The 27,637-nt window shown below is 41.5% G+C and overlaps 1 protein-coding gene across 2 annotated transcripts in view; it reads left to right on the forward strand.

Annotated features, from left to right (window-relative positions):
• The window catches only part of KIF4A (kinesin family member 4A), a 351,035-nt gene that overhangs the window by 43,129 nt on the left and 280,269 nt on the right, over positions 1-27,637 (forward strand). For both annotated transcript variants that reach the window (XM_053699056.1, XM_053699057.1), the window contains exons 12-16: positions 8,098-8,156; positions 8,237-8,342; positions 9,365-9,439; positions 9,716-9,898; positions 9,991-10,094. In XM_053699056.1, coding sequence (XP_053555031.1) covers positions 8,098-8,156; positions 8,237-8,342; positions 9,365-9,439; positions 9,716-9,898; positions 9,991-10,094 — 527 coding nt within the window. The remainder of the gene's footprint in view (positions 1-8,097; positions 8,157-8,236; positions 8,343-9,364; positions 9,440-9,715; positions 9,899-9,990; positions 10,095-27,637) is intronic.

Genomic DNA, 27,637 nt, shown 5'->3' on the forward strand with positions numbered 1-27,637 from the left:
TTCTTCCTTCATCCAAACCTAGATTCTCTGTAGCTGACTGCTTGTAGATTGAACGACTAGTCCTGTCTAGACGTGTTTTTACTGCAGCGGTCATTGTTACTATGCTTCAGGCTCGCAAGTCTGTTACTAGCAAAATTTTCCATAGATACAGCGTTAATATTAGTTTTTCTCCTGAAGCCGTGTGAGGATTCCCCGTTTTTTATCTTTTCTTCAGGGTGGCCTGGCGAAAGGTTTGTCAGTCAGTTCTCTGAAGGGTCAGATTTCTGCATTATCTATTCTTTTGCAAACATCTGGCAGCTTTACCAGATGTTCAAGCTTTTGTACAGGCCCTGGTCAAAATCAGGCCTGTATTTCAATCTGTTGCTCCTCCTTGGAGACTTAATCTAGTTCTTTAAGTTTTGCAGTAGGCTCCGTTTGAGTCAATGCATATTGTTGATGTCAAATTGTTATGTTTGAAGGTTTTGTTTCTCCTTGCTTTTTCTTCCGCTCGCAGAGTTTCTGAGCTTTCAGCTCCGCAGTGTGATTCTCCCTACCTTATCTTTCATGCAGATAAGGCGGTTCTTCGTACTAATTTAGGTTTTCTCCCTAAGGTGGTGTTGGATCGAAACAACATTAGGATATTGTGGTTCCTTTTTGTCATAATCCTCTTTCTAATAAGGAACGTCTTTTGCATTAACTTGGATGTTGTGCGTGTTTAAGATTTTTAATTGCAAGCTACTAAGGATTTTTGACAATCTTTTGCCCTATTTGTTGTTTTCTCTTGAAAATGTAGGGGTAAGGCCTCCATTTTCTCCTCTTTCTCTCTGATTGAGAAGTTTGTTTCGTTTTGCTTTGAGACTGCTGGGCAGCAAACTTCGGAGAGAATTACAGCTCATCCCACTAGGGCTGTCTCCTCTTCTTGGGCTTTCAAAGGTGAAGCTTCTGTAGAACAGTTTTGTAAGGCGGCAACATGGTCCTCTTTGCATTCTTTTTCAAAATTCTGCTACTTAAATTATTTTTCCCCGGCTGAGGCTTTTTTTGTGAGAAGGGTGCCTTCGTTTTGAGGTCCACCTGCCTTGTTCTCCCTCCCTATTCATTCCGTGTCCTCTAGCTTGCGTATTGGTTCCCACTAGTAATTTGAATGACGACGTGGACTCTCCATGTCATAGAAAAGAAAACAATTTATGCTTACCTGATACATTTCTTTCTTTTTAAAGACGCAATGAGTCCACGGATTTCATCCTTACTTGTGGGATTACGCCTCCTGGTCATCAGGAGGAGGCAAAGAGCACCACAGGAGAGCTGTATATATATAGCTCCTCCCTTCCCTCCCACCCCAGTCATTCTCTTTGCCTATGTTAGTGATAGGAAGAGGTAAAGTGAGGTGTTAGAAAAGATTATTCAATCAAGTGTTTATTATTTTTAAAGTAGCGCCAGAGAGTGCTACTTTGTCCCAGAGTGTAGCCATAGTCCATATCAGTCTCTACAGGAGAGCATTTGGTGGCTTTAGAGCAATGGGAACTTGTGGGACATAATTCTCACTGCGCCTCCCATGTAATTGTTTGCTGCCCTTACCAAGAAAATCTGAGGGATATTTACTCAGGACTGTGAGGGAGAGGACCTCACACACGGGGAGACTGCCTTACGCTCCAGCAGGAGATGAGGTAAGTTCTAACTTTACTCTGGATCAATTTATGAGCTATGCTTGAGCGGCTCAGTGTAGGTGAATCCACATTACTTTATTTGCTTTTCGGACTAGACTGTTCAGTCCGCTTCTATTTGCCCAAAGGCCTTTTTTGAAAGATAAATGGCGACAGGGAGAGGATTATAACGCCCACGATGGGCAGATTTATGCTTAACGCCATTTTAGTTGCGCACCTCTGTTTTTTGTTTGTCCTGATCTCAAAGGAGAATAGTGTTCTCTATAGGGTGATGGTATTGCACCAGACAGTTTTTCGATGAGACTTAGTCCGGAATATTTACCCCGCCTTTTGGCATACATATAAAATGGGGGAGTTTTAAAATTAAAGAGAGTATTAACGTAACAGTACTCTAAGGAATTGAGCTGTTTGTTTGCTTATTTGTATCCCTGAGTTTTAGGATGGAATACGAGCCAACATAACATAAAGTTACCTTTTTAAGAATTAAAGGGACAGTAACGTTTTCTAGGTATTACTTTTGTTAAGGAATTTCAGCTGCTTGCTTGCTTATGTCACCCCTGTGTTTCAGGATGGAACAAGAGCATGCATAAAATAAAGTTCCCTTTTACGAATTAAAGTGACTGTAACAGCTAGGTTGCCATACTAAGTTACTTGTTTCTACACACAGAAATAAGTTGCTTTTAAATTTTAAAGAGACAGTCACATGCAGTGCCCTGCGGTTACTTTCAATTCCAATCTGGAATTGCTGCACAAGACATTGCTTTTTTAATGTCATGGCAATGTTTATGAGCAGCAATGTTGACATTCTAATTTACTTGCTTCGGCACATAGAAATATGAAATTACTTTTATGTTTTAAAGAGAGTTTCATGCAGTGCCCTGCGGTTCCTTGCAATTCCCATCTGGAATTACTGCACAAGACATTGCTTCTTTAATGTCATGACGATGTCTACAAACAGCTATATTGGCATGCTAATTTAGCTTGCTTCTGCACGCTGAAATACGAAGTTACTTTTACAGTTTCAAGTGACGGTAAAGTTTTTTTTTATGTATCACTTTTTATAAAAGTTTTTTTTACTTTTTTCTGAATTTACTCCTTCAAAGGTGTTTGCTGTTTAGGAGTCTCTGGAAGCTCACATGCAGTGCCCTGTGCTTGCTCTCTCACTCCACCTGGAGTTACTCTGCATTTCATGCGTTATGTTTTTACCACATGGTAGACAACATTTCTAGAGGCATTCTTTTCAATCATTTAGGGTGATTGATTCAGTAGTGGCTATTACGAATTGTGCGTCTAGGAAGTTATAAGAAACCGCATTCCCTATATTTGATATGAGGTTTCCCATAGCCGTCTCAGGATTGAGTAGTTTCTAGCTTAGCTACGAGAACTACTGTACACTTAGAAGAGTGTTGGGTTTTTCACAGGTCCTATGGACTAAAGGTTAGGAAAGGAATGTACACCAGGGTTTCTAAGGCAGCCAGCTGTGTACTTTGCTACCGTCACTAGTGCGACGACCTATTGGTTTGATGCGTTGTTTGATACTACTATGACGCTCCCCTGGATAAACTCCAGGATAGGATATAAGCTTTCAAATTGGTTAATTCCTTTGTTTCAAATTCTTCCTTTCAGGTTATCAAACCGGGAACATAGATTTCAGGTTTCTCTGTTCCAGCTCTCAGAGCCTTATGGTTTAGAACATTGTTCTACGGATGTATGCTCTAAGTCTTTTACTGTTTTCTTTACAAGGGGAAGACCTTGTTGGAACCTGGTTTGACGGAAGTAATCTCCTTTTGAAATTTTAAATAAAAAAAATAAATTATATATATATATATATATATATATATATATATATATATATATATATATATATATATATATATATATATATATATATATCCACATAGCCTGCTGTTGAATCATCTTGTTGAGGGTAGACTTTCAGGCTTGGGATAGAGATGTTCAGAATCCCTGGGCAATAGAAAATAGTGTCCCAGGGTTTCAATTTGGAGTTCGAGATTTCCTCCCAAAGGCAGTTTTTCCGTTTTCAAGATTATCTGCAGAGCAGGCAAATGTAGAAGCGTTCTTACACTACGTAAGAGACATCTCAGACCTGAGAATGCTTTATCATAAAAGAGGGAACCTTCGGTCCACTTTTTTTAGATCTCAAGAGTCTAAACCAATTTTCTTGGTGTGCCCTCCTTCAGGATTGCAGCTATTCGTTCCATCCTTCCTTTGATCCGAGAGGGTCAATTTATGACAGTTTAAAGGACACGTACATTCATGTGCCCAGTCATTGAACAAACTCTCCAGTTCGTGATTCTTCTTTTCAGTCTTGTCTCAGCTCTCTGAGCTTTCGTAAGACCTCTGGGAACGCTGTTGGAGGTGCTTCAGTTACGGGGTATAACAGTGGCATCCTATTTTGACGATATTTCTAGTCCAGGCGCCATCCTTGCAGCTAGCAAGATTTCACACGTTCTTGGTGTTATCCTTCCTGTGGTCTTACGGGTGGAAGGTAAATTTGGAAATGAGTCCCTTAGTCCTATGCACAAAGGTTATTTTCTTGGGAATCATTATAGATTACAGATCACTTAAGATTCTTCTGACAGAATGTCAGGTAATTAGAGAGTATCGATACTTGTTTAGCCATTTAGTCCACTCCTTGGCCTTCAGTGGCTCAGTGCATGGAGGTAATCGGACTGATGGTGGCGGCAATGGCCGTCATCACATATGCTCGGTTCCATCTCAGATCCATGCAGTTGAGCATGCTCAGGCAATGGATTGAAGATTATACAGTTTGGTCTCCCCGAATACTAATGGATAAGGAGACAAGGGATTCTCTTCAATGGTGATTGTCTCTGGATCATCTGTCCCAGGGAACGTGCTTTCGCAGACCGTCATGGGTGATCATGTCAACGGAAGCCAGCCTTTTTGGTTGGGGAGCAGCCTGGGTTTTTTTACAGCTCAGGGAGTAGGGACTTGGACAGAGTCTCTCCTTTCTATCAACATTTTAGAGCTGAGAGTGATCTTCAATGTTCTTCGGGCTTGGCCTCAGTTGGTTTCGGCTCAATTCATCAGATTCCAGTCAGACAACATAACGACAGTGGTCTACTTCAATCATCCAGGAGGAACGAGGAGTTCCTTAGCGATGATCGAGGTAGCCAGGATGATCCGGTGGGCGGAGGCCCATTCTTGTCATCTGGCAGGGATTCATATCCCAGGGGTGGACAACTGGGAAGCGGACTTTCTGAGTAGGCAGGATTTTCATCCGGGAGAGTGGGAACTCTATCCGGAAGTATTCTCCTCCATGATTTTCAAATGGAGTCGGCTGGAGTTGAATCTCATGGAATCTCGTCATATTGCCAAGCTTCCGAGGTACGGGTCCAGGCCCAGGGATTTCCAGGCCGAGCTGATAGATGCCTTGGCAGTTCCTTGGTCCTTCAGCCTAGCATATCTATTCACCTTGTTTGCGCTTCTTCCCCGCAATCAAACAGGAGAAGGCTTCACTGATCCTCATTGCTTCTGCGTGGCCTTGCGGGATTTGGTATGCCGATCTAGTGTACATGTCATCTTTGCCACCTTGGAAGTTTCCATTGAGGATGGACCTTCTCATTCAGGGACCCTTCCTTCACCTGATTCTAGTTTCTCTGCTGCTTGGCTTGGAGATTGAAAGCTTAATTTTATCCAAGCGGGGTTTTCTCTGATTCGGTCATAGTTACTTTAATTCAGGCACGTAAGCCTGTATCTAGGAATATTTACCATATGATTGGACACAGATCTTTATTGGTGTGAATCCAAGGGCTACTCATGGAGTAGAGTTAGGATTCCCTGGATTTTATCTTTTCTCCAAGAAGGATTGGAGAGGCGTTTATCAGCGAGTTCCCTAACGGGTTAGATCTCTGCCTTATCTATTTTGTTGCACAAGCATCTGGCAGATGTGCCAGATATTCAATCTTTTTGTTAGGCTTTGATTAGAATCAGGCCTGTGTTTAAACAAATTGCTCCTCCATGGAGTTTGAATTTAGTTCTTAATGTTCTTCACAGCGTTCCGTTTGAACCTTTGCATTCCATAGATATTAAGTTGTTATCTTGGAAAGTTTTATTTCTTGTTGCCATTCTTTTGCTCGAAGAGTGTCTGAGCTTTCGGCATTACAATATAATTCACCTTTTATTTTTCATTAGGATAAGGTGGTTTTACGTACTAATCTTGGTTTTCTTCCTAAGTTTTTTTCAGACAGGAACATTAATCAGGAGATTGTTGTTCCTTCCTTGTGTCCTAATCCTTCTCAGAAGGAACGTCTGCGGCACTATTTGGACGTAGTTCGTGCTTTAAAATTTTACTTGCAAGCGACTAAGGACTTTCGTCAATCGTCTTCTCTATTTGTCTTTTTTTCGGGAGAACGTAAGGGTCAGAAAGCTACGGCTACCCCTCTTTCTTTTTAGCTGAAGAGTTTCATCCGTTTTGCATCTGATATACTACTGGACAGCAGCCTCCTGCATGTGTTATGGCTCATTCCACCAGGGCTGTTGCTTCCTCATGGGCATTCAAAAATGATGCTTCTGTTGAACAGATTTGCAAGGCTGCAACTTGGTTCTCTCTTCACACTTTTTCTATATTTTACAGATTTGATACCTTTTGCTTTGTCTGAGGATGTTTTGGGGAGACAGGTTTTTCAAGCAGTGGTGCCTTCTGTTTAGGTTTCCTGTCTTGTCCCTCCCTTTTCATCCGTGTACTCTAGCTTTGTTATTGTATCCCACAAGTAAGGATGAAATCCGTGGACTCATTGTGTCTTTAAAAAGAAAAGAAAAGAAAATTTATGCTTACCTGATAAATTTTGTTTCTTTTTAGACACGATGAGTCCACGGCCTGCCCTGTTCTACGAGACAGGTTATTAATTTTTGTAAACTTCAGACACCTCTGCACCTTGGCTTTTCCTTTCTCTTCCTAACTTCGGTCGAATGACTGGAGTGGAAGGGAAGGGAGGAGCTATATATACAGCTCTGCTGTGGTGCTCTTTGCCTCCTCCTGCTGACCAGGAGGCATAATCCCACAAGTAAGGATGAAATGCGTGGACTCATCGTGTCTAAAATTTATGCTTACCTGATAATTATTTTTTATTTATGTTTTTTAGACACGATGAGTCCACGCATTTCATCCTTACTTGTGGGATTATGCCTCCTGGTCAGCAGGAGGAGGCAAAGAGCACCACAGCAGAGCTGTATATATAGCTCCTCCCTTCCCTTCCACTCCAGTCATTCGACCGAAGTTAGGAAGAGAAAGGAAAAGCCAAGGTGCAGAGGTGTCTGAAGTTTACAAAAATTAATAACCTGTCTCGTAGAACAGGGCAGGCCGTGGACTCATCGTGTCTAAAAAGAAACAAAATTTATCAGGTAAGCATAAATTTTATTTTCTTTCCGGACATGGAGAGTCCATGATCTGCCCTCTTTTTATTATAATTAGGCAGTTTTTTTTGAGTAAACCTCAAGCACTTTTTTACCCTTTTATTTCTTTTTCCATTTTCCTTCGGCTGAATGACTGGGGTTTATGGGTAAGGGAAGTTACACTTAAAGGGATACTAAACCCAATTTTTTTCTTTCATGATTCAGATAGAGCATGAGATTTTAAGCACTTTTCTAATTTACTCGTATTATCAATTTTTCTTTGTTCTCATGCTATCTTGATTTGAAAAAGCAGTACTGTAGGCTTTAGAGCCAGACCATTTTTTGTTCAGCACATGGTTAGCACTTGCTGATTTGTGGCTAAATGTAGCAAACCAATTAGCAGCTCTACTAAGGTGCTGAACTAAAAAATGGGCCGGCTCCTAGCCTTTTATTAATGCTTTTTCAAATCAAGATAACATGAGAACAAAGAAAAATTGATAATAGGAGTAAATTAGAAAGTTGCTTAAAATTGCATGCTCTATTTGAATCATGAAAGAAAAAACATGGGGTTAGTATCCCTTTAACAGCGCTGCTGGGGTGCTCTTTGCCTCCTGAATATCCCACTAGTAATTGGAATGACGTTGTGGACTCTCAATGTCCAGAAAGAAATTAATCAGGTAAGCATACCTTTTTTTTTTTTAATCAGGCATATGAAAGCTCGCGCTCACTAAGACGATTGTTCCAGAATGAACCTGCATTTTTTATTTTATTTTAAATCTTGGTTAGAGTTGTGCTCTTTATTCAAAGGAACATTAAAGTTATATTGCTTCTTTGCGTGTAATAGACTGTATTTTGCACGTGAGGTCCCCCCCCCCCCCACCCTTTCCTTTAAAAAATAAAGCCACCAATACTTAGGTGAATAAAATGGTGCTTACTGAGCTCTATGCTATGTGCTGTTTTAAGATTACATGTGTTCTTAACGGGGTTGGGGGTTATCTCAATAGAAATGTTTTGGGCAATGTGGCAGTGAAGCCATAGGCAAATCGTCTTTATAATACTTTCCATCACAATTTTTCTGCAGACAGAACAAGAGAATGATAAGTTGATATCAACAATTGAAGAGCTCAAACAGCATGCTGCGTAAGTACCTACTCTGATCATGTAAGTTATACAGTTACTTGGTTGTGTTGTACAGCTTAAACATTTATTAATTACCTCAGGTGCAAAGTAGATCTGCAGAGGCTGGTAGAGACCCTTGAAGACCAAGAAATGAAGGAGAATGTGGAGGTCATCCGTAATTTACAGCAGGTCATTGCTCAACTTCAGGTAAAGAGCTTGCTGACCAACTAAGGACTATATTTTTAAAATGCCCTATTATGCAATGTAGTGCATGGTATGTCAGAAATGAATGTCGACTACATTATACACTACTATACATTGTTAGGGCTCTTATTTAACTTGATTCATAGCGTGTGCATGAGAGTAATATTTAATTGATGTAAAATATCTTGTATGCATGTCAAGCTATATATCAACATTTTCCTGCTACCTCTATTGGTGTACATGGACATACCTCTACAAATGCACTTTTTTTCCTTTTATATTTTAAGCTCTGCCTTTACAGTTTTTATTGAGTAACTAATCTCAAGACGTGTATGTCATGTTCTGAAGAATTAAAAACTCTGAGACTCAGCGGTTTTTTTTTTAAATGCAGTTGTTTTTCAGTAGCTAAACTCCACCCACTATTTGCCAATCTTTTTTTTTTTTGTTTTGTTTTTGTTTTGTTCTCAAACTATAAGGTTAATCATGGTCAAAATTAGTATAAAGTGTAATTGTTGATCAGTTATCTGATAATTCCAATTAGGTACAGATGTATAACAGAGTTTGCCTTTAGAATTTAGTAGGGTGCATTCCAGGTTGTTCGAATTAGAAATGGCTCAACTTTCAGAGCTAAATTACATGAAAAGGGGCAAAATATTGAAAATATATTGTTTTGATACACAACTAAATTTTATATAAAAATCTGTATACTTTTTCCTTTAAAGGAAAGGCAGGCAATCTGGATTTAGATTCTCTCCCTTTGTTCTCCCACCACACATGCCTATATGAAATGGATCAATGCACAATTCAGACTTGGCAACTGAACTGTTTGCTTCATCAGCTCGACTACAAACAATTGTTTGTTCAGTATAAAACTGATGCTGGGACCCTCCTGGGACTTTTGACATACTGTTGGTCTTCCTAGCATTGTCAAATGTTCAACGTTTATTTCCTGTGGTTTGTCTATTCTGTACGTGGCCATTTTTTTTTTTTTTTTTTTTTATTGTCCTTTAAACTTTCTTTTGCAGAATGAAAGTTCTGGTATTGCAGACTCTATTGAAGCCATGACTAAAGAGGACCCTGGCTCACCTGAAGCAGAAGAGGTATGTTCTGCATTGATGATTGTTTTGTTTGTTTCTGTTGCGTTATAGATATTAAAGATTATGAATTCGCATTTGAACATGTGGTAAAATATCTACACATTTAAAAGCTTAGCATCTCTAACGAGACTAATTAGGTGCAAATATAAATGGTACTACAGAGATGAAAACAATCTGTATATGGACTGTGAAGTCAGTTGTGTAAAAATATAGCTCAGAACCAAAATGTTCTAATAGATTAAGACTACACCCTTTACCTTTGTTTAATTTTTATTGTAGAAAGAAACCAACACAGGAGAAAAGCGTTCCTCTGATGGCTTCACTACCCAGCATGCCCTGAGGCAGGCACAGCTCTCCAAGGAGTTGATAGAGTTAAACAATGCATTGGTGTTGAAAGAAGCCTTGGCTAAAAAGATGGTGCAGAATGACAACCAGCTGGAGCCCATGCAGAGCGAGTACATGGTATGTAGTTACAAAATACGGATAATGAAGAACTTGTGCGTATTCTATGTTTAATATTAGCAGATTTTCACTGTTATGTACTTTATCTTCAGGACAACATAAAGAACCTGGAATCTGAAGTTGGAGCACTACAGAAAGAGAAGGAGGAGCTTATCTTGGCCCTTCATTCTGCTAAAAAAGACATCAACCAGGCCAAGTGAGTTTGCACACTTTCTCTGGGATATCCTTAAATGCTTCTAAAGCACTGTTTCTTTCCTAAGACATGTAGAGTCCACAACGTCATTCCAATTACTAGTGGGATATTCAACACCTAGCCAGCAGGAGGAGGCAAAGAGCACTCCAGCAAAGCTGTTAAAGGGACACTTAAAGGGACACTGTACCCAAAAAATTTCTTTCGTGATTCAGATATAGCATGAAATTTTAAGCAACTTTCTAATTTACTCCTATTATCAAATTTTCTTCATTCTCTTGGTAACTTTATTTGAAATGCAAGAATGTAAGTTTAGATGCCGGCCCATTTTTGGTGAACAACCTGGGTTGTCCTTGCTGATTGGTGGATAAATTCATCCACCAATAAAAAAGTTCTGTCCAGAGTACTGAAACCAAAAAAAAGCTTAGATGCCTTCTTTTTCAAATAATGATAGCAAGAGAATGAAGAAAAATTGATAATAGGAGTAAATGAGAAAGTTGCTTAAAATTGCATGCTCTTTCTGAATTGCAAAAGAAAAAATTTGGGTACAGTGTCCCTTTAACTCAAAAAATATCTTTCATGATTCAAGTATAGAATACAATTTTAAACATTCAAATGTATTTCTATTTTCTCTTAAGTGTATCCAGTCCACGGATCATCCATTACTTATGGGATATTCTCCTTCCCAACAGGAAGTTGCAAGAGAATCACCCACAGCAGAGCTGCTATATAGCTCCTCCCCTAACTGTCATACCCAGTCATTCTCTTGCAAGCCTCAACCAAGATGGAGGTCGTAAGAGGAGTGTGGTGTTTCTCCAACATTGGTGTGTCCGGTCCACGGCGTCATCCATTACTTGTGGGATATTCTCCTCCCCTACAGGGAAAGGCAAGGAGAGCACACAGCAAGAGCTGTCCATATAGCTCCCCCTCTGGCTCCGCCCCCCAGTCATTCTCCTTGCCGCTCTGAACAAGTAGCATCTCCACGGGGATGGTGAGGAGTTTGTGGTGGTGTAGTTTTTTATTTCTTCTATCAAGAGTTTGTTATTTTAAAATAGTGCTGGTATGTGCTATTTACTCTGAAACAGAAAGAGATGAAGAGTTCTGTTTAAAAGAGGAGTATGATTTTAGCAGCAGCAGTAACAAAAATCAATTGCTGTTCCCACACAGGACTGTTGAGATGAGAGAACTTCAGTTGGGGGGAACAGTTTTCAGACTTTTCTGCTCAAGGTATGACTAGCCATTTTCTAACAAGACTGTGTAATGCTGGAAGGCTGTCATTTTTCCCTCATGGGGATCGGTAAGCCATCTTCTTAGACTTAGAAAGAATAAAGGGCTTATTATGGGCTATTAACTGGTGGAAACTCTTAAGGGCTAAATCGATTGTTTATTTAAGTATTTATTTAAAGTTTGAAGTGGATTTCACACTTTTATTATTTGGGGAACGTTTTTTTATCGCCAGGCACTAGTTAAGACACCCTCCCAGTCAGGAAGGGCCTTTCACTGTATTAGACAGAGCCTCATTTTTGCGCCATTATTGCACAGTTTCTTGCATGCAGATGCATGTGAGAGGGTCTGGTGTCCACTGAAAAAGTTCCTAGAAGGCTTGAAATACCCCCCTGGGATAGTTGAAGTCACAACAAAGGCTGTGGCTGGGACTGTAGTGGGGTTAAAATTGCAAACGGCTCCGGTTTCCACATTTTAAGGGTTAACAGCTTGAAAATTGGGGTGCAATACTTTGAATGCATTAAGACACTGTGGTGAAAATGGTAAAGATTGGATAATTCCTTCATAGTTTTTCACATATTCAGTAATAAAGTGTGCCCTGTTTAACATTTAAAGAGACGGTAACGGTTTTGTTTTAAAACGTTTTTTTTACTTTATTAACCAGTTTAAGCCTGTTTAACATGTCTGTACCTTCTGATAGATCATGTTCTGTATGTATGGAAGCCAATGTGGTTCCCCCTTGAAATATATGTGATAATTGTGCCATAGCGTCCAAACACAGTAAGGACAGTATTGTCACAAATAGTAAGGTTGCCCAGGATGATTCCTCAGATGAAGGAAGTAGAGATAGTTCTACATCTTCTCCTTCTGTGTCTATACCAGTTATGCCCGCGCAGGCGACCCCTAGTACTTCTAGCGCGCCAATGCTTGTTACTATGCAACAATTGACGGCAGTAATGGATAACTCCATAGCTAATATTTTATCCAAAATGCCAGCATTTCAGAGAAAGCGCGATTGCTCTGTTTTAAACACTCTGTCTGAAGTGGCAGTGAGGGAGGGTTTCGCAGATGGAGAAATTTCTGATACAGGAAGAATTTCTCAGCAGGCAGAACCTGATGTTGTGACATTTAAATCAGAGCATCTCCGCGCATTACTTAAGGAGGTGCTATCTACTCTGGATGATTGTGACAATCTGGTCATCCCAGAAAACTTGTGCAAGATGGACAAGTTCCTAGAGGTCCCGGTGCACCCTGATGCCTTTCCGATACCTAAACGGGTGGCGGACATAGTGAATAAGGAGTGGGAGAAGCCAGGCATACCTTTTTGTCCCTCCTCCTATATTTAAGAAATTGTTCCCTATTGTCGACCCCAGGAAGGACATATGGCAAACAGTCCCTAAGGTCGAGGGGGCGGTTTCTACACTAGCCAAACGCACGACCATTCCCATTGAGGACAATTGTGCTTTCAAAGATCCTATGGATAAAAAATTGGAGGGTTTGCTTTAAATTTTGTACAGCAAGGTTACCTCCTTCAACCTATTTCGTGCATTATTCCAGTCACTACAGCGGCGTGGTTCTGGTTCGAGGAACTGGAAAAGTCGCTCAGTAGGGAGACTCCGTATGAGGAAGTCATGGACAGAATTCACGCACTTAAGTTAGCTAATTCCTTTATTTTAGACGCCGCTTTGCAGTTAGCGAGATTAGCGGCGAAAAATTCAGGGTTTGCAATTGTGGCGCGCAGAGCGCTCTGGCTAAAGTCTTGGTCGGCGGATGTATCTTCCAAGACAAAATTGCTTAATATCCCTTTCAAAGGTAAGACCCTTTTTGGGCCAGAATTGAAAGAAATTATTTCAGACATCACTGGGGGAAAGGGCCATGCCCTCCCACAGGATAGGCCTTTCAAGGCTAAGAATAAGTCCAATTTTCGTTCCTTTCGCAATTTCAGGAACGGACCGGCTTCTAACTCGGCAGCCTCTAGACAAGAGGGTAACGCTTCCCAGACTAAACCAGCTTGGAAACAAATGCAAGGCTGGAATAAGGGTAAACAGGCCAAGAAGCCTGCTGCTGCTTCCGAGACAGCATGAAGGGGTAGCCCCTGATCCGGGACCGGATCTAGTAGGGGACAGACTCTCTCACTTTGCTCAGGCTTGGGCAAGAGATGTTCAGGATCCCTGGACACTAGAAATAGTCTCTCAGGGTTATCTTCTAGAATTCAAGGAACTACCCCCAAGGGGAAGGTTCCACATTTCTCACTTATCTTCAAACCAAATAAGTAGACAGGCATTCTTACATTGTGTAGAAGACCTGTTAAAGATGGGAGTGATACACCCAGTTCCAACTGTGGAACAAGGTCAGGGGTTTTTACTCAAATCTGTTTGTAGTTCCCAAAGAAGAGGGAACTTTCAGACCAATTCTGGATTTAAAAATTCTAAACAAATTTCTCAGAGTTCCATCAATTTTACCTACAATCCAGGGGGGTCAATATATGACTACCGTGGATTTAAAGGATGCGTATCTACATATTCCTATCCACAAAGATCATCATCAGTTCCTAAGGTTCGCCTTTCTGGACAAACATCAGTTTGTGGCTCTCCCATTCGGACTAGCCACTGCTCCCAGAATTTTCACAAAGGTGCTCGGGTCCCTTCTGGCGTTTCTAAGACCAAGGGGCATTGCAGTGGCACCTTATCTGGACGACATTCTAATTCAAGCGTCGTCTCTTTCCAAGGCAAAGGCTCATACAGACATTGTTCTAGCCTTTCTCAGATCTCACGGGTGGAGGGTGAACGTAGAAAAGAGTTCCCTGTCTCCGTCGACAAGAGTTCCCTTTTTGGGAACAATAATAGATTCTTTTGAAATGAAGATCTTCCTGACAGAAGTCAGAAAGTCAAAGCTTCTAAACGCTTGTCAAGTTCTTCTCTCTATTCTGCAGCCTTCCATAGCTCAGTGCATGGAAGTAGTAGGGTTGATGGTTGCAGCAATGGACATAGTTCCTTTTGCTCAAATTCATCTAAGACCATTACAACTGTGCATGCTCCAGTAGACAGGATCACCTGTCTCAGGGAATGAGTTTCTGCAGACCAAAGTGGGTCATTGTCACGACTGACGCCAGTCTATCAGGCTGGGGCGCGGTCTGGGATTCCCTGAAAACTCAGGGTTTATGGTCTCGGGAAGAGTCTCTTCTCCCGATCAACATCCTGGAACTGAGAGCGATATTCAATGCTCTCCGGGCTTGGCCTCATCTAGCGAAGGCCGGATACATAAGATTCCAGTCAGATAGCATGATTACTGTAGGTTACATCAACCATCAGGGAGGAACAAGGAGTTCCTTGGCGATGAGAGAGGTATCCAAGATCATCAAATGGGCGGAGGATTACTCCTGCCACCTATCTGCAATCCACATCCCAGGAGTAGACAACTGGGAGGCGGATTATCGGAGTCGTCAGATTTTCTATCCGGGGGAGTGGGAACTCCACCCGGAGGTGTTTGCCCAGTTGACTCTATGGGGCATTCCAGACATGGATCTGATGGCATCTCGTCAGAACTTCAAGGTTCCTTGCTACGGGTCCAGATCCAGGGATCCCAAGGCCACTCTAGTGGATGCATTAGTGGCGCCTTGGTCGTTCAACCTAGCTTATGCGTTTCCACCGTTCCCTCTCCTTCCCAGGCATGTAGCCAGGATCAAACAGGAGAAGGCCTCGGTGATTCTGATAGCTCCTGCGTGGCCGCGCAGGACTTGGTATGCAGACCTGGTGAATATGTCATCGGCTCCACCATGGAAGCTACCTTTGAGACAGGATCTTCTAGTACAAGGTCCATTCGAACATCCAAATCTAGTTTCTCTGCAGCTGACTGCTTGGAAATTGAACGTTTGATTTTATCCAAGAGTGGGTTTTCAGATTCAGTGATAGATACTCTGGTCCAGAAAACCTGTGTCTAGAAAGATTTACCATAAAATATGGAAAAGATATATCTGTTGGTGTGAATCCAAGGGATTCTCCTGGAGTAAGATTAAAATTCCTAAGATCCTCTCCTTTCTCCAAGAAGGTTTGGATAAGGGATTGTCAGCGAGTTCTCTAAAAGGACAGATTTCTGCTTTATCTGTCTTGTTATACAAACGACTGGCAGCTGTGCCAGAGGTACAAGCTTTTGTACAGGCTTTGGTCAGAATCAAACCTGTTTACAGACCCTTGACTCCTCCTTGGAGTCTAAATTTAGTTCTTTCAGTTCTTCAGGGGGTTCCGTTTGAACCCTTACATTCCATAGATATCAAATTGCTATCTTGGAAAGTTCTGTTTTTGGTTGCTATTTCTTCTGCTAGAAGAGTTTCTGAATTATCTGCTTTGCAGTGTGATCCACCCTATCTGGTGTTCCATTCAGATAAGGTTATTTTGCGTACCAAGCCTGGTTTTCTTCCAAAAGTTGTTTCCAACAAGAATATTAACCAGGAATTAGTTGTTCCTTCTCTGTGCCCGAATCCAGTTTCAAAGAAGGAACGTTTGTTACACAATTTAGATGTAGTCCGTGCTTTAAAGTTCTATTTAGAACCAACAAAGAATTTTAGACAAACCTCATCCTTGTTTGTCGTTTACTCTGGTAAGAGGAGAGGACAAAAAGCTATTGCTACCTCTCTTTCTTTCTGGCTGAAAAGCATTATCCGATTGGCTTATGAGACTGCCGGACGGCAGCCTCCTGAACGAATCACAGCTCACTCCACTAGGGCTGTGGCTTCCACATGGGCGTTCAAGAACGAGGCTTCTGTTAATCAGATATGTAAGGCAGCGACTTGGTCTTCACTGCACACTTTTGCCAAATTTTACAAATTTGATATTTTTGCTTCTTCGGAGGCTGTTTTTGGGAGAAAGGTTTTGCAAGCCGTGGTGCCTTCTGTTTAGGTAACCTGATTTGCTCCCTCCCTTCATCAGTGTCCTAAAGCTTTGGTATTGGTTCCCACAAGTAATGGATGACGCCGTGGACCGGACACACCAATGTTGGAGAAAACAGAATTTATGCTTACCTGATAAATTGCTTTCTCCAACGGTGTGTCCGGTCCACGGCCCGCCCTGGTTTTTTAATCGGGTTTGAAATTTTTTTCTTTTTCTTTATACACTACAGTCACCACGGCACCCTATAGTTTCTCCTTTTTCTCCTAACGGTCGGTCGAATGACTGGGGGGCGGAGACAGAGGGGGAGCTATATGGACAGCTCTTGCTGTGTGCTCTCCTTGCCTTTCCCTGTAGGGGAGGAGAATATCCCACAAGTAATGGATGACGCCGTGGACCGGACACACCGTTGGAGAAAGCAATTTATCAGTTAAGCATAAATTCTGTTTTTATACTTGGTTTATTCTTCAATCAAAAGTTTGTAACTTTTAAATGGTGCCGGAGTGTACTGTTTATCTCAGGCAGTATTTAGAAGAAGAATCTGCCTGCGTTTTGTATGATCTTAACAGAAGTAACTAAGATCCATGGCTGTTCTCACATATTCTGAGGAGTGAGGTAACTTCAGAGAGGGAATGGCGTGCAGGTTTTCCTGCAATAAGGTATGTGCAGTTAATATTTTTCTAGGGATGGAATTTGCTAGAAAATGCTGCTGATACCAAACTAATGTAAGTAAAGCCTTAAATGCAGTGATAGCTACTGGTATCAGGCTTATTAATAGAGATACATACTCTTATAAAAATGTAATATAAAACGTTTGCTGGCATGTTTAATCGTTTTTATATGTATTTGGTGATAAAACTTATTGGGGCCTAGTTTTTTTCCACATGGCTGGCTTGAATTTGGCCTAGAAACAGTTTCCTTAGGCTTTCCGCTGTTGTAATATGAGTGGGAGGAGCCTATTTTGCCGCTTTTTTGCACAGCAAAAATTACACACAGACATCCAGCTTCTTCCTGCATGATCCAGGACATCTCTGGAGGGCTCAAAAGGCTTCAAAGTCGTTTTTGAGGGAGGTAAAAAGCCACAGTAGAGCTGTGGCAGTTGTTGTGACTGTTTGGAGAAAAAAAAAAAACGTTTTTGTCTTTTATTATTTTTTGGGTATTAAGGGGTTAATCATCCATTTGCAAGTGGGTGCAATGCTCTGCTAACTTGTTACATACACTGTAAAAATTTTGTTAGTGTAACTGCCTTTTTTCACTGTTATTTCAAATTTGTGTTTCTTAAAGGTGCAGTAACGTTTTTATATTGCTTGTAAACTTGTTTAAAGTGTTTTCCAAGCTTGCTAGTCTGTTTAAACATGTCTGACACAGAGGAAACTACTTGTTCATTATGTTTGAAAGCCATGGTGGAGCCCCATAGGAGAATGTGTACTAAATGTATTGATTTCACCTTAAACAGTAAAGATCAGTCTTTAACTATAAAAGAAATATCACCAGAAGATTCTGACGAGGGGGAAGTTATGCCGACTAACTCTCCCCACGTGTCAGACCCTTCGCCTCCCGCTCAGGGGATGCACGCTAATATGGCGCCAATTACATCAGGGACGCCCATAGCGATTACCTTGCAGGACATGGCTGCAATCATGAATAATACCCTGTCAGCGGTATTATCCAGGTTGCCTGAATTAAGAGGCAAGCGCGATTGCTCTGGGGTTAGGAGAAATACAGAGCGCGCAGATGCTGTAAGGGCCATGTCTGATACTGCGTCACAATATGCAGATCATGAGGACGGAGAGCTTCAGTCTGTGGGTGACATCTCTGATTCGGGGAATCCTGATTCAGAGATTTCTAGTTTTAAATTTAAGCTTGAGAACCTCTGTGTGTTGCTTGGGGAGGTATTAGCTGCTCTGAATGACTGTAACACAGTTGCAGTACCAAAGAAATTGTGTAGGCTGGATAAATACTATGCGGTACCGGTGTGTACTGATGTTTTTCCTATACCTAAAAGGCTTACAGAAATTATTAGCAAGGAGTGGGATAGACCGGGTGTGCCTTTTTCTCCACCTCCTATATTTAGAAAAATGTTTCCAATAGACGCCACTACACGGGACTTATGGCAGACGGTCCCTAAGGTGGAGGGAGCAGTTTCTACTTTAGCAAAGCGTACCACTATCCCGGTTGAGGACAGTTGTGCTTTTTCAGATCCAATGGATAAAAAATTGGAGGGTTACCTTAAGAAAATGTTTATTCAACAAGGTTTTATTTTACAGCCCCTTGCATGCATTGCGCCTGTCACTGCTGCGGCGGCATTCTGGTTTGAGGCCCTGGAAGAGGCCATCCATACAGCTCCATTGACTGAAATTATTGACAAGCTTAGAACACTTAAGCTAGCTAATTCATTTGTTTATGATACCATTGTTCATTTGACTAAACTAACGGCTAAGAATTCCGGATTCGCCATCCAAGCGCGTAGGGCGCTATGGCTTAAATCCTGGTCAGCTGACGTGACTTCAAAGTCTAAATTACTCAACATTCCTTTCAAGGGGCAGACCTTATTCGGGCCTGGTTTGAAGGAAATTATTGCTGACATTACTGGAGGTAAGGGTCACACCCTTCCTCAGGACAGGGCCAAAGCAAAGGCCAAACAGTCTAATTTTCGTGCCTTTCGAAATTTCAAGGCAGGTGCAGCATCAACTTCCTCCGCTTCAAAACAAGAGGGAACTTTTGCTCAATCTAAGCAGGCCTGGAAACCTAACCAGTCCTGGAACAAAGGCAAGCAGGCCAGAATGCCTGCTGCTGCCTCTAAGACAGCATGAAGGAACGGCCCCCTATCCGGCGACGGATCTAGTAGGGGGCAGACTTTCTCTCTTCGCCCAGGCGTGGGCAAGAGATGTTCAGGATCCCTGGGCGTTGGAGATCATATCTCAGGGATATCTTCTGGACTTCAAAGCTTCCCCTCCACAAGGGAGATTTCATCTTTCAAGGCTATCTGCAAATCAGATAAAGAAAGAGGCATTCCTACGCTGTGTGCAAGACCTCCTAGTTATGGGAGTGATCCATCCAGTTCCGCGGACGGAACAAGGACAGGGTTTTTATTCAAATCTGTTTGTGGTTCCCAAAAAAGAGGGAACCTTCAGACCAATTTCGGATCTAAAGATCTTAAACAAATTCCTCAGAGTTCCATCTTTCAAAATGGAAACTATTCGGACCATCCTACCCATGATCCAAGAAGGTCAGTACATGACCACAGTGAACTTAAAGGATGCCTACCTTCACATACCGATTCACAAAGATCATCTGTTTCTAAGGTTTGCCTTTCTAGACAGGCATTACCAATTTGTAGCTCTTCCCTTCGGGTTGGCTACAGCCCCGAGAATCTTTACAAAGGTTCTGGGCTCACTTCTGGCGGTTCTAAGACCGCGAGGCATAGCGCTGGCTCCGTGTCTAGACGACATCCTGATACAGGCGTCAAGTTGCCAAGTCTCATACAGAGATAGTTCTGGCATTTCTGAGGTCGCACGGGTGGAAAGTGAACGAGGAAAAAAATTCTCTATCCCCACTCACAAGAGTCTCCTTCTTAGGGACTCTTATAGATTCTGTAGAAATGAAAATTTACCTAACGGAGTCCAGGTTATCAAAACTTCTAAATGCTTGCCGTGTTCTTCACTCCATTCCGCGCCCTTCGGTAGCTCAGTATATGGAGGTAATCGGCTTAATGGTAGCGGCAATGGACATAGTGCCATTTGTGCGCCTTCATCTCAGACCGCTGCAATTATGCATGCTGAGTCAGTGGAATGGGGATTACACAGATTTGTCCCCTCTGCTAAATCTGGATCAAGAGACCAGAGATTCTCTTCTCTGGTGGTTGTCTCAGGTATACCTGTCCAAGGGTATGACCTTTCGCAGGCCAGATTGGACAATTGTAACAACAGATGCCAGCCTTCTAGGTTGGGGTGCAGTCTGGAATTCCCTGAAGGCACAGGGATCGTGGACTCAGGAGGAGAAACTCCTTCCAATAAATATTCCAGGGTTAAGAGCGATATTCAATGCTCTTCTGGCTTGGCCTCAGTTAGCAACACTGAGGTTCATCAGATTTCAGTCGGACAACATCACGACTGTGGCTTACATCAACCATCAAGGGGGAACCAGGAGTTCCCGAGCGATGTTAGAAGTCTCAAATATAATTCGCTGGGCAGAGTACCACTCTTGCCACCTGTCAGCAATCCATATCCCAGGCGTGGAGAACTGGGAGGCGGATTTTCCATCCGGGGGAGTGGGAACTCCATCCGGAGGTGTTTGCTCAGTTGATTCATCGTTGGGGCAAACCAGAGTTCTATCACATGACGTCTCGCCAGAACGCCAAGCTTCCTTGTTACGGATCCAGGTCCAGGGACCCAGAAGCGACGCTGATAGATGCTCTAGCAGCGCCATGGTTCTTCAACCTGGCTTATGTGTTTCCACAGTTTCCTCTGCTCCCTCGACTGATTGCCAAAATCTAACAGGAGAGAGCATCGTGATTCTGATAGCACCTGCGTGGCCACGCAGGACTTGGTATGCAGACCTAGTGGACATGTCATCCTTTCCACCATGGACTCTGCCTCTAAGACAGGACCTTCTGTGTTTAAGCCTGTGTTTAAACCTGTTGCTCCCCCGTGGAGCTTAAACTTGGTTCTTAAAGTTCTTCAAGGAGTTTCGTTGGAACCCTTTCATTCCATTGATATTAAACTTTTATCTTGGAAAGTTCTGTTTTTGATGGCTATTTCCTCGGCTCAGAGAGTCTCTGAGCTATCTGCCTTACAATGTGATTCTCCTTATCTGATTTTTCATGCAGATAAGGTAGTCCTGCGTACCAAACCTGGGTTTTTACCTAAGGTGGTTTCTAACAAGAATATCAATCAAGAGATTGTTGTTCCATCATTGTGTCCTAATCCTTCTTCAAAGATGGAACGTCTCTTACATAATCTGGACGTAGTCCGTGCCTTGAAGTTTTACTTACAAGCTACTAAAGATTTTCGTCAAACATCTACCCTGTTTGTTGTTTACTCTGGACAGAGGAGAGGTCAAAAAGCTTCGGCAACCTCTCTTTCCTTTTGGCTTTGGAGCATAATACGCCTAGCCCTATGAGACTGCTGGACAGCAGCCCCCTGAAAGGATTACAGCTCATTCTACTAGAGCTGTGGCTTCCACCTGGGCCTTTAAAAATGAGGCCTCTGTTGAACAGATTTGCAAGGCCGCGACTTGGTCTTCGCTTCACACTTTTTCCAAATTTTCCAAATTTGATACTTTTGCTTCTTCGGAGGCTCTTTTTGGGAGACAGGTTCTTCAGGCAGTGGTTCCTTCCGCTTAATCCTGCCTTGTCCCTCCCATCATCCGTGTACTTTAGCTTTGGTATTGGTATCCCATAAGTAATGGATGATCCGTGGACTGGATACACTACAAGAGATATAAATTTATCAGGTAAGCATAAATTGTTATCTAATTTAATTCATTCTTTAGATATCCTTTGTTGACAAAATAGCAATGCACATGGATGAGCCAATCACACGAGGCATCTATGTGCAGCAACCAATCGGCAGCTACAGAGCAAATTTTCAGCAAAGTATATCAAGAGAATGAAGCAAATTAGATAATAGGAGTAAATTAGAAAGTTGTTTAAAATTGCATGCTCTTTCTAAATCCATGAGAGAAAATTTTTTGGATCTCATGTCCCTTTTAAGTGTAACTGCCTTACCCATAACCCTCAGTCATTCTCTTTGCCTCTGTCAATGGAGGTTGTGCGAAGTTAGTGTCTGAAGTATTTAATCCTTTTATGGGTACTTTTCACTGCAAGCAAGGATTAGGGGTCTACCTGTGTACACGTCAATCTCTGGCTTTTAGCAGTTAAAAGGCGGCGAGCCAGTCTTTTGCTTTACTTTCTAACACTTGCTACCCCTCTGTGGAAAGCCATCACAGGACTTAAGAGGTTAATTTTTTTTTTTTTTTTTTACAGATCCATATTGGGACTTAACAATCCTTTCTTTCATGTAATTAGCAAGAGTCCATGAGCTAGTGACGTATGGGATATACATTCCTACCAGGAGGGGCAAAGTTTCCCAAACCTCAAAATGCCTATAAATACACCCCTCACCACACCCACAAATCAGTTTTACAAAGTTTGCCTCCTATGGAGGTGGTGAAGTAAGTTTGTGCTAGATTCTACGTTGATATGCGCTCCGCAGCAGGTTGGAGTCCGGTTTTCCTCTCAGCATGCAGTGAATGTCAGAGGGATGTGAGGAGAGTATTGCCTGTTTTAATTCAATGATCTCCTTCTACGGGGTCTATTTCATGGGTTCTCTGTTATCGGTTGTAGAGATTCTTCTCTTACCTCCCTTTTCAGATCGACGATATACTCTTATATATACCATTACCTCTGCTGATTCTCGTTTCAGTACTGGTTTGGCTTTCTACAACATGTAGATGAGTGTCCTGGGGTAAGTAAGTCTTATTTTCTGTGACACTCTAAGCTATGGTTGGGCACTTTATATAAAAGTTCTAAATATATGTATTCAAACATTTATTTGCCTTGACTCAGGATGTTCAACATTTCCTTATTTCAGACAGTCAGTTTCATATTTGGGATAATGCATTTGAATATATAATTTTTATCTTACCTTAAAATTTGACTTTTACCTGTGGGCTGTTAGGCTCGCGGGGGCTGAAAATGCTTCATTTTATTGCGTCATTCTTGGCGCGGACAATTTTTTTTCTATTTCCGGCGTCATACGTGTCGCCGGAAGTTGCGTCATTTTTGACGTTTTTCGCGCCAAAAATGTCGGCGTCCGGATGTGGCGTCATTTTTGGCGCTAATAGCATTTAGGCGCCAAATATTGTGGGCGTCAAATTTGTCTCCACTTTATTTGTCTCATTATTTGTTGCTTCTGGTTGCTAGAAGCTTGTTCACTGGCATTTTTTCCCATTCCTGAAACTGTCATTTAAGGAATTTGATAAATTTTGCTTTATATGTTTTTTCTATTACATATTGCAATATGTCCCACGTTGCAACTGAGTCAGAAGATACTACTGAAAAATCGTTGCCTGGTGCTGGAACTACCAAAGCTAAGTGTATCTGCTGTAAACTTTTGGTAGTTGTTCCTCCAGCTGTTTGTATTACATGTCATGACAAACTTGTTAATGCAGAAAATATTTCCTTTAGTAAAGTACCATTACCTGTTGCAGTTCCATCAACATCTAATGTTCAGAGTGTTCCTGATAACATAAGAGATTTTGTTTCTGAATCCATTAAGAAGGCTATGTCTGTTATTCCTCCTTCTGGTAAACATAAAAAGTCTTTTAAACTTCTCTTTATACAGATGAATTTTTAAATGAACATCATCATTCTGATTCTAATGATTCTTCTGATACAGAGGATTCTGTCTCAGAGGTTGATGCTGATAAATCGTCATATTTATTTAAAATGGAATTTATCCGTTCTTTACTTAAAGAAGTCCTAATTGCATTAGAAATTGAGGATTCTGGTCCTCTTGATACTAAATCTAAACGTTTAGACAAGGTCTTTAGATCTCCTGTGGTTATTCCAGAAGTTTTTCCTGTTCCTGGTGCTATTTCTGAAGTAATTTCCAGAGAATGGAATAATTTGGGTAATTCATTTACTCCTTCTAAACGTTTTAAGCAATTATATCTTGTACCGTCCGACAGATTAGAGTTTTGGGACAAAATCCCTAAAGTTGATGGGGCTATTTCTACCCTTGCTAAACGTACTACTATTCCTACGGCAGATGGTACTTCCTTTAAGGATCCTTTAGATAGGAAAATTGAATCCTTTCTAAGAAAAGCTTATCTGTGTTCAGGTAATCTTCTTAGACCTGCTATATCATTGGCTGATGTTGCTGCAGCTTCAACTTTTTGGTTGGAAACTTTAGCGCAACAAGTAACAGATCATGATTCTCATAATATTATTATTCTTCTTCAACATGCTAATAATTTTATCTGTGATGCCATTTTTGATATTATCAGAGTTGATGTCAGGTTTATGTCTCTAGCTATTTTAGCTAGAAGAGCTTTATGGCTTAAAACTTGGAATGCTGATATGTCTAAATCAACTCTACTTTCCCTTTCTTTCCAGGGTAATAAATTATTTGGTTCTCAGTTGGATTCTATTATCTCAACTGTTACTGGTGGGAAAGGAACTTTTTTTACCACAGGATAAAAAATCTAAAGGTAAAAACAGGGCTAATAATCGTTTTCGTTCCTTTCGTTTCAACAAAGAACAAAAGCCTGATCCTTCATCCTCGGGAGCAGTTTCAGTTTGGAAACCATCTCCAGTCTGGAATAAATCAAGCCTTCTAGAAAAGCAAAGCCAGCTTCTAAGTCCACATGAAGGTGCGGCCCTCATTCCAGCTCAGCTGGTAGGGGGCAGATTAGGTTTTTTCAAAGAAATTTGGATCAATTCCGTTCACAATCTTTGGATTCAGAACATTGTTTCAGAAGGGTACAGAATTGGTTTCAAGATAAGACCTCCTGCAAAGAGATTTTTTCTTTCCCGTGTCCCAGTAAACCCAGCGAAAGCTCAAGCATTTCTGAAATGTGTTTCAGATCTAGAGTTGGCTGGAGTAATTATGCCAGTTCCAGTTTTGGATCAGGGGCTGGGGTTTTATTCGAATCTCTTCATTGTACCCAAGAAGGAGAATTCCTTCAGACCAGTTCTGGATCTAAAAATATTGAATCGTTATGTAAGGATACCAACATTCAAAATGGTAACTGTAAGGACTATATTGCCTTTTGTTCAGCAAGGGCATTATATGTCTACAATAGATTTACAGGATGCATATCTGCATATTCCGATTCATCCAGCTCACTATCAGTTCCTGAGATTATCTTTTCTGGACAAGCATTACCAGTTTGTGGCTCTGCCGTTTGGCCTAGCTACAGCTCCAAGAATTTTTACAAAGGTTCTCGTTGCCCTTCTGTCTGTAATCAGAGAACAGGGTATTGTGGTATTTCCTTATTTGGACGATATCTTGGTACTTGCTCAGTCTTCACATTTAGCAGAATCTCATACGAATCGACTTGTGTTGTTTCTTCAAGATCATGGTTGGAGGATCAATTCACTAAAAAGTTCATTGATTCCTCAGACAAAGGTAACCTTTTTAGGGTTCCAGATAGATTCAGTGTCCATGACTCTATCTTTGACAGACAAGAGACGTCTAAAATTGATTTCAGCTTGTCGAAACCTTCAGTCACAATCATTCCCTTCGGTAGCCTTATGCATGGAAATTCTAGGTCTTATGACTGCTGCATCGGACGCGATCCCCTTTGCTCGTTTTCACATGCGACCTCTTCAGCTCTGTATGCTGAACTAATGGTGCAGGGATTACACAAAGATATCTCAATTAATATCTTTAAAACCGATTGTCCGACATTCTCTGACGTGGTGGACAGATCACCATCGTTTAATTCAGGGGGCTTCTTTTGTTCTTCCGACCTGGACTATAATCTCAACAGATGCAATTCTTACAGGTTGGGGAGCTGTGTGGGGGTCTCTGACGGCACAAGGGGTTTGGGAATCTCAGGAGGTGAGATTACCGATCAATATTTTGGAACTCCGTGCAATTTTCAGAGCTCTTCAGTCTTGGCCTCTTCTGAAGAGAGAGTCGTTCATTTGTTTTCAGACAGACAATGTCACAACTGTGGCATACATCAATCATCAAGGAGGGATTCACAGTCCTCTGGCTATGAAAGAAGTATCTCGAATTCTGGTTTGGGCGGAATCCAGCTCCTGTCTAATCTCTGCGGTTCATATCCCAGGTATAGACAATTGGGAAGCGGATTATCTCAGTCGCCAAACGTTGCATCCGGGCGAATGGTCTCTTCACTCAGAGGTATTTCTTCAGATTGTTCAAATGTGGGAACTCCCAGAAATAGATCTGATGGCTTCTCATCTAATCAAGAAACTTCCCAGGTATCTGTCCAGATCCCGGGATCCTCAGGCGGAGGCAGTGGATGCATTATTACTTCCTTGGAAGTTTCATCCTGCCTATATCTTTCCGTCTCTAGTTCTTCTTCCAAGAGTAATCTCCAAGATTCTGAAGGAATGCTCGTTTGTTCTGCTGGTAGCTCCAGCATGGCCTCACAGGTTTTGGTATGCGGATCTTGTCCGGGTGGCCTCTTGCCAGCCGGGGACTCTTCCGTTAAGACCAGACCTTCTGTCACAAGGTCCTTTCTTCCATCAGGATCTCAAATCCTTAAATTTAAAGGTATGGAGATTGAACGCTTGATTCTTGGTCAAAGAGGTTTCTCTGACTCTGTGATTAATCCTATGTTACAGGCTCGTAAATCTGTATCTAGAGAGATATATTATAGAGTCTGGAAGACTTATATTTCTTGGTGTCTTTCTCATCATTTTTCCTGGCATTCTTTTAGAATTCCGAGAATTTTACAGTTTCTTCAGGATGGTTTAGATAAAGGTTTGTCCGCAAGTTCCTTGAAAATACAAATCTCTGCTCTTTCTGTTCTTTTTCACAGAAAGATTGCTAATCTTCCTGATATTCATTGTTTTGTACAAGCTTTGGTTCGTATAAAACCTGTCATTAAGTCAATTTCTCCTCCTTGGAGTTTGAATTTGGTTTTGAGGGCTCTTCAAGCTCCTCCTTTTGAACCCATGCATTCATTGGACATTAAATTACTTTCTTGGAAAGTTTTGTTCCTTTTGGCCATCTCTTCTGCCAGAAGAGTCTCTGAATTATCTGCTCTTTCTTGTGAGTCTCCTTTTCTTGATTTTTCATCAGGATAAGGCGGTGTTGCGAACTTCTTTTGAATTTTTACCTAAGGTTGTGAATTCCAACAATATTAGTAGAGAAATTGTGGTTCCTTCATTATGTCCTAATCCTAAGAATTCTAAGGAGAAATCGTTGCATTCTTTGGATGTTGTTAGAGCTTTGAAATATTATGTTGAGGCTACTAAGTCTTTCCGTAAGACTTCTAGTCTATTTGTCATCTTTTCCGGTTCTAGGAAAGGTCAGAAAGCTTCTGCCATTTCTTTGGCATCTTGGTTGAAATCCTTAATTCACCATGCTTATGTCGAGTCGGGTAAAACTCCGCCTCAAAGGATTACAGCTCATTCTACTAGGTCAGTTTCTACTTCCTGGGCGTTTAGGAATGAGGCTTCGGTTGATCAGATTTGCAAAGCAGCAACTTAGTCCTCTTTGCATACTTTTACTAAATTCTACCATTTTGATGTGTTTTCTTCTTCTGAAGCAGTTTTTGGTAGAAAAGTACTTCAGGCAGTGGTTTCAGTTTGAATCTTCTGCTTATGTTTTCATTAAACTTTATTTTGGGTGTGGATTATTTTCAGCAGGAATTGGCTGTCTTTATTTTATCCCTCCCTCTCTAGTGACTCTTGCGTGGAAAGATCCACATCTTGGGTAGTCATTATCCCATACGTCACTA

The sequence above is a fragment of the Bombina bombina genome, chromosome 1 (assembly GCF_027579735.1).
Source record: "Bombina bombina isolate aBomBom1 chromosome 1, aBomBom1.pri, whole genome shotgun sequence".
In the NCBI taxonomy this organism is placed as follows: domain Eukaryota; kingdom Metazoa; phylum Chordata; class Amphibia; order Anura; family Bombinatoridae; genus Bombina; species Bombina bombina.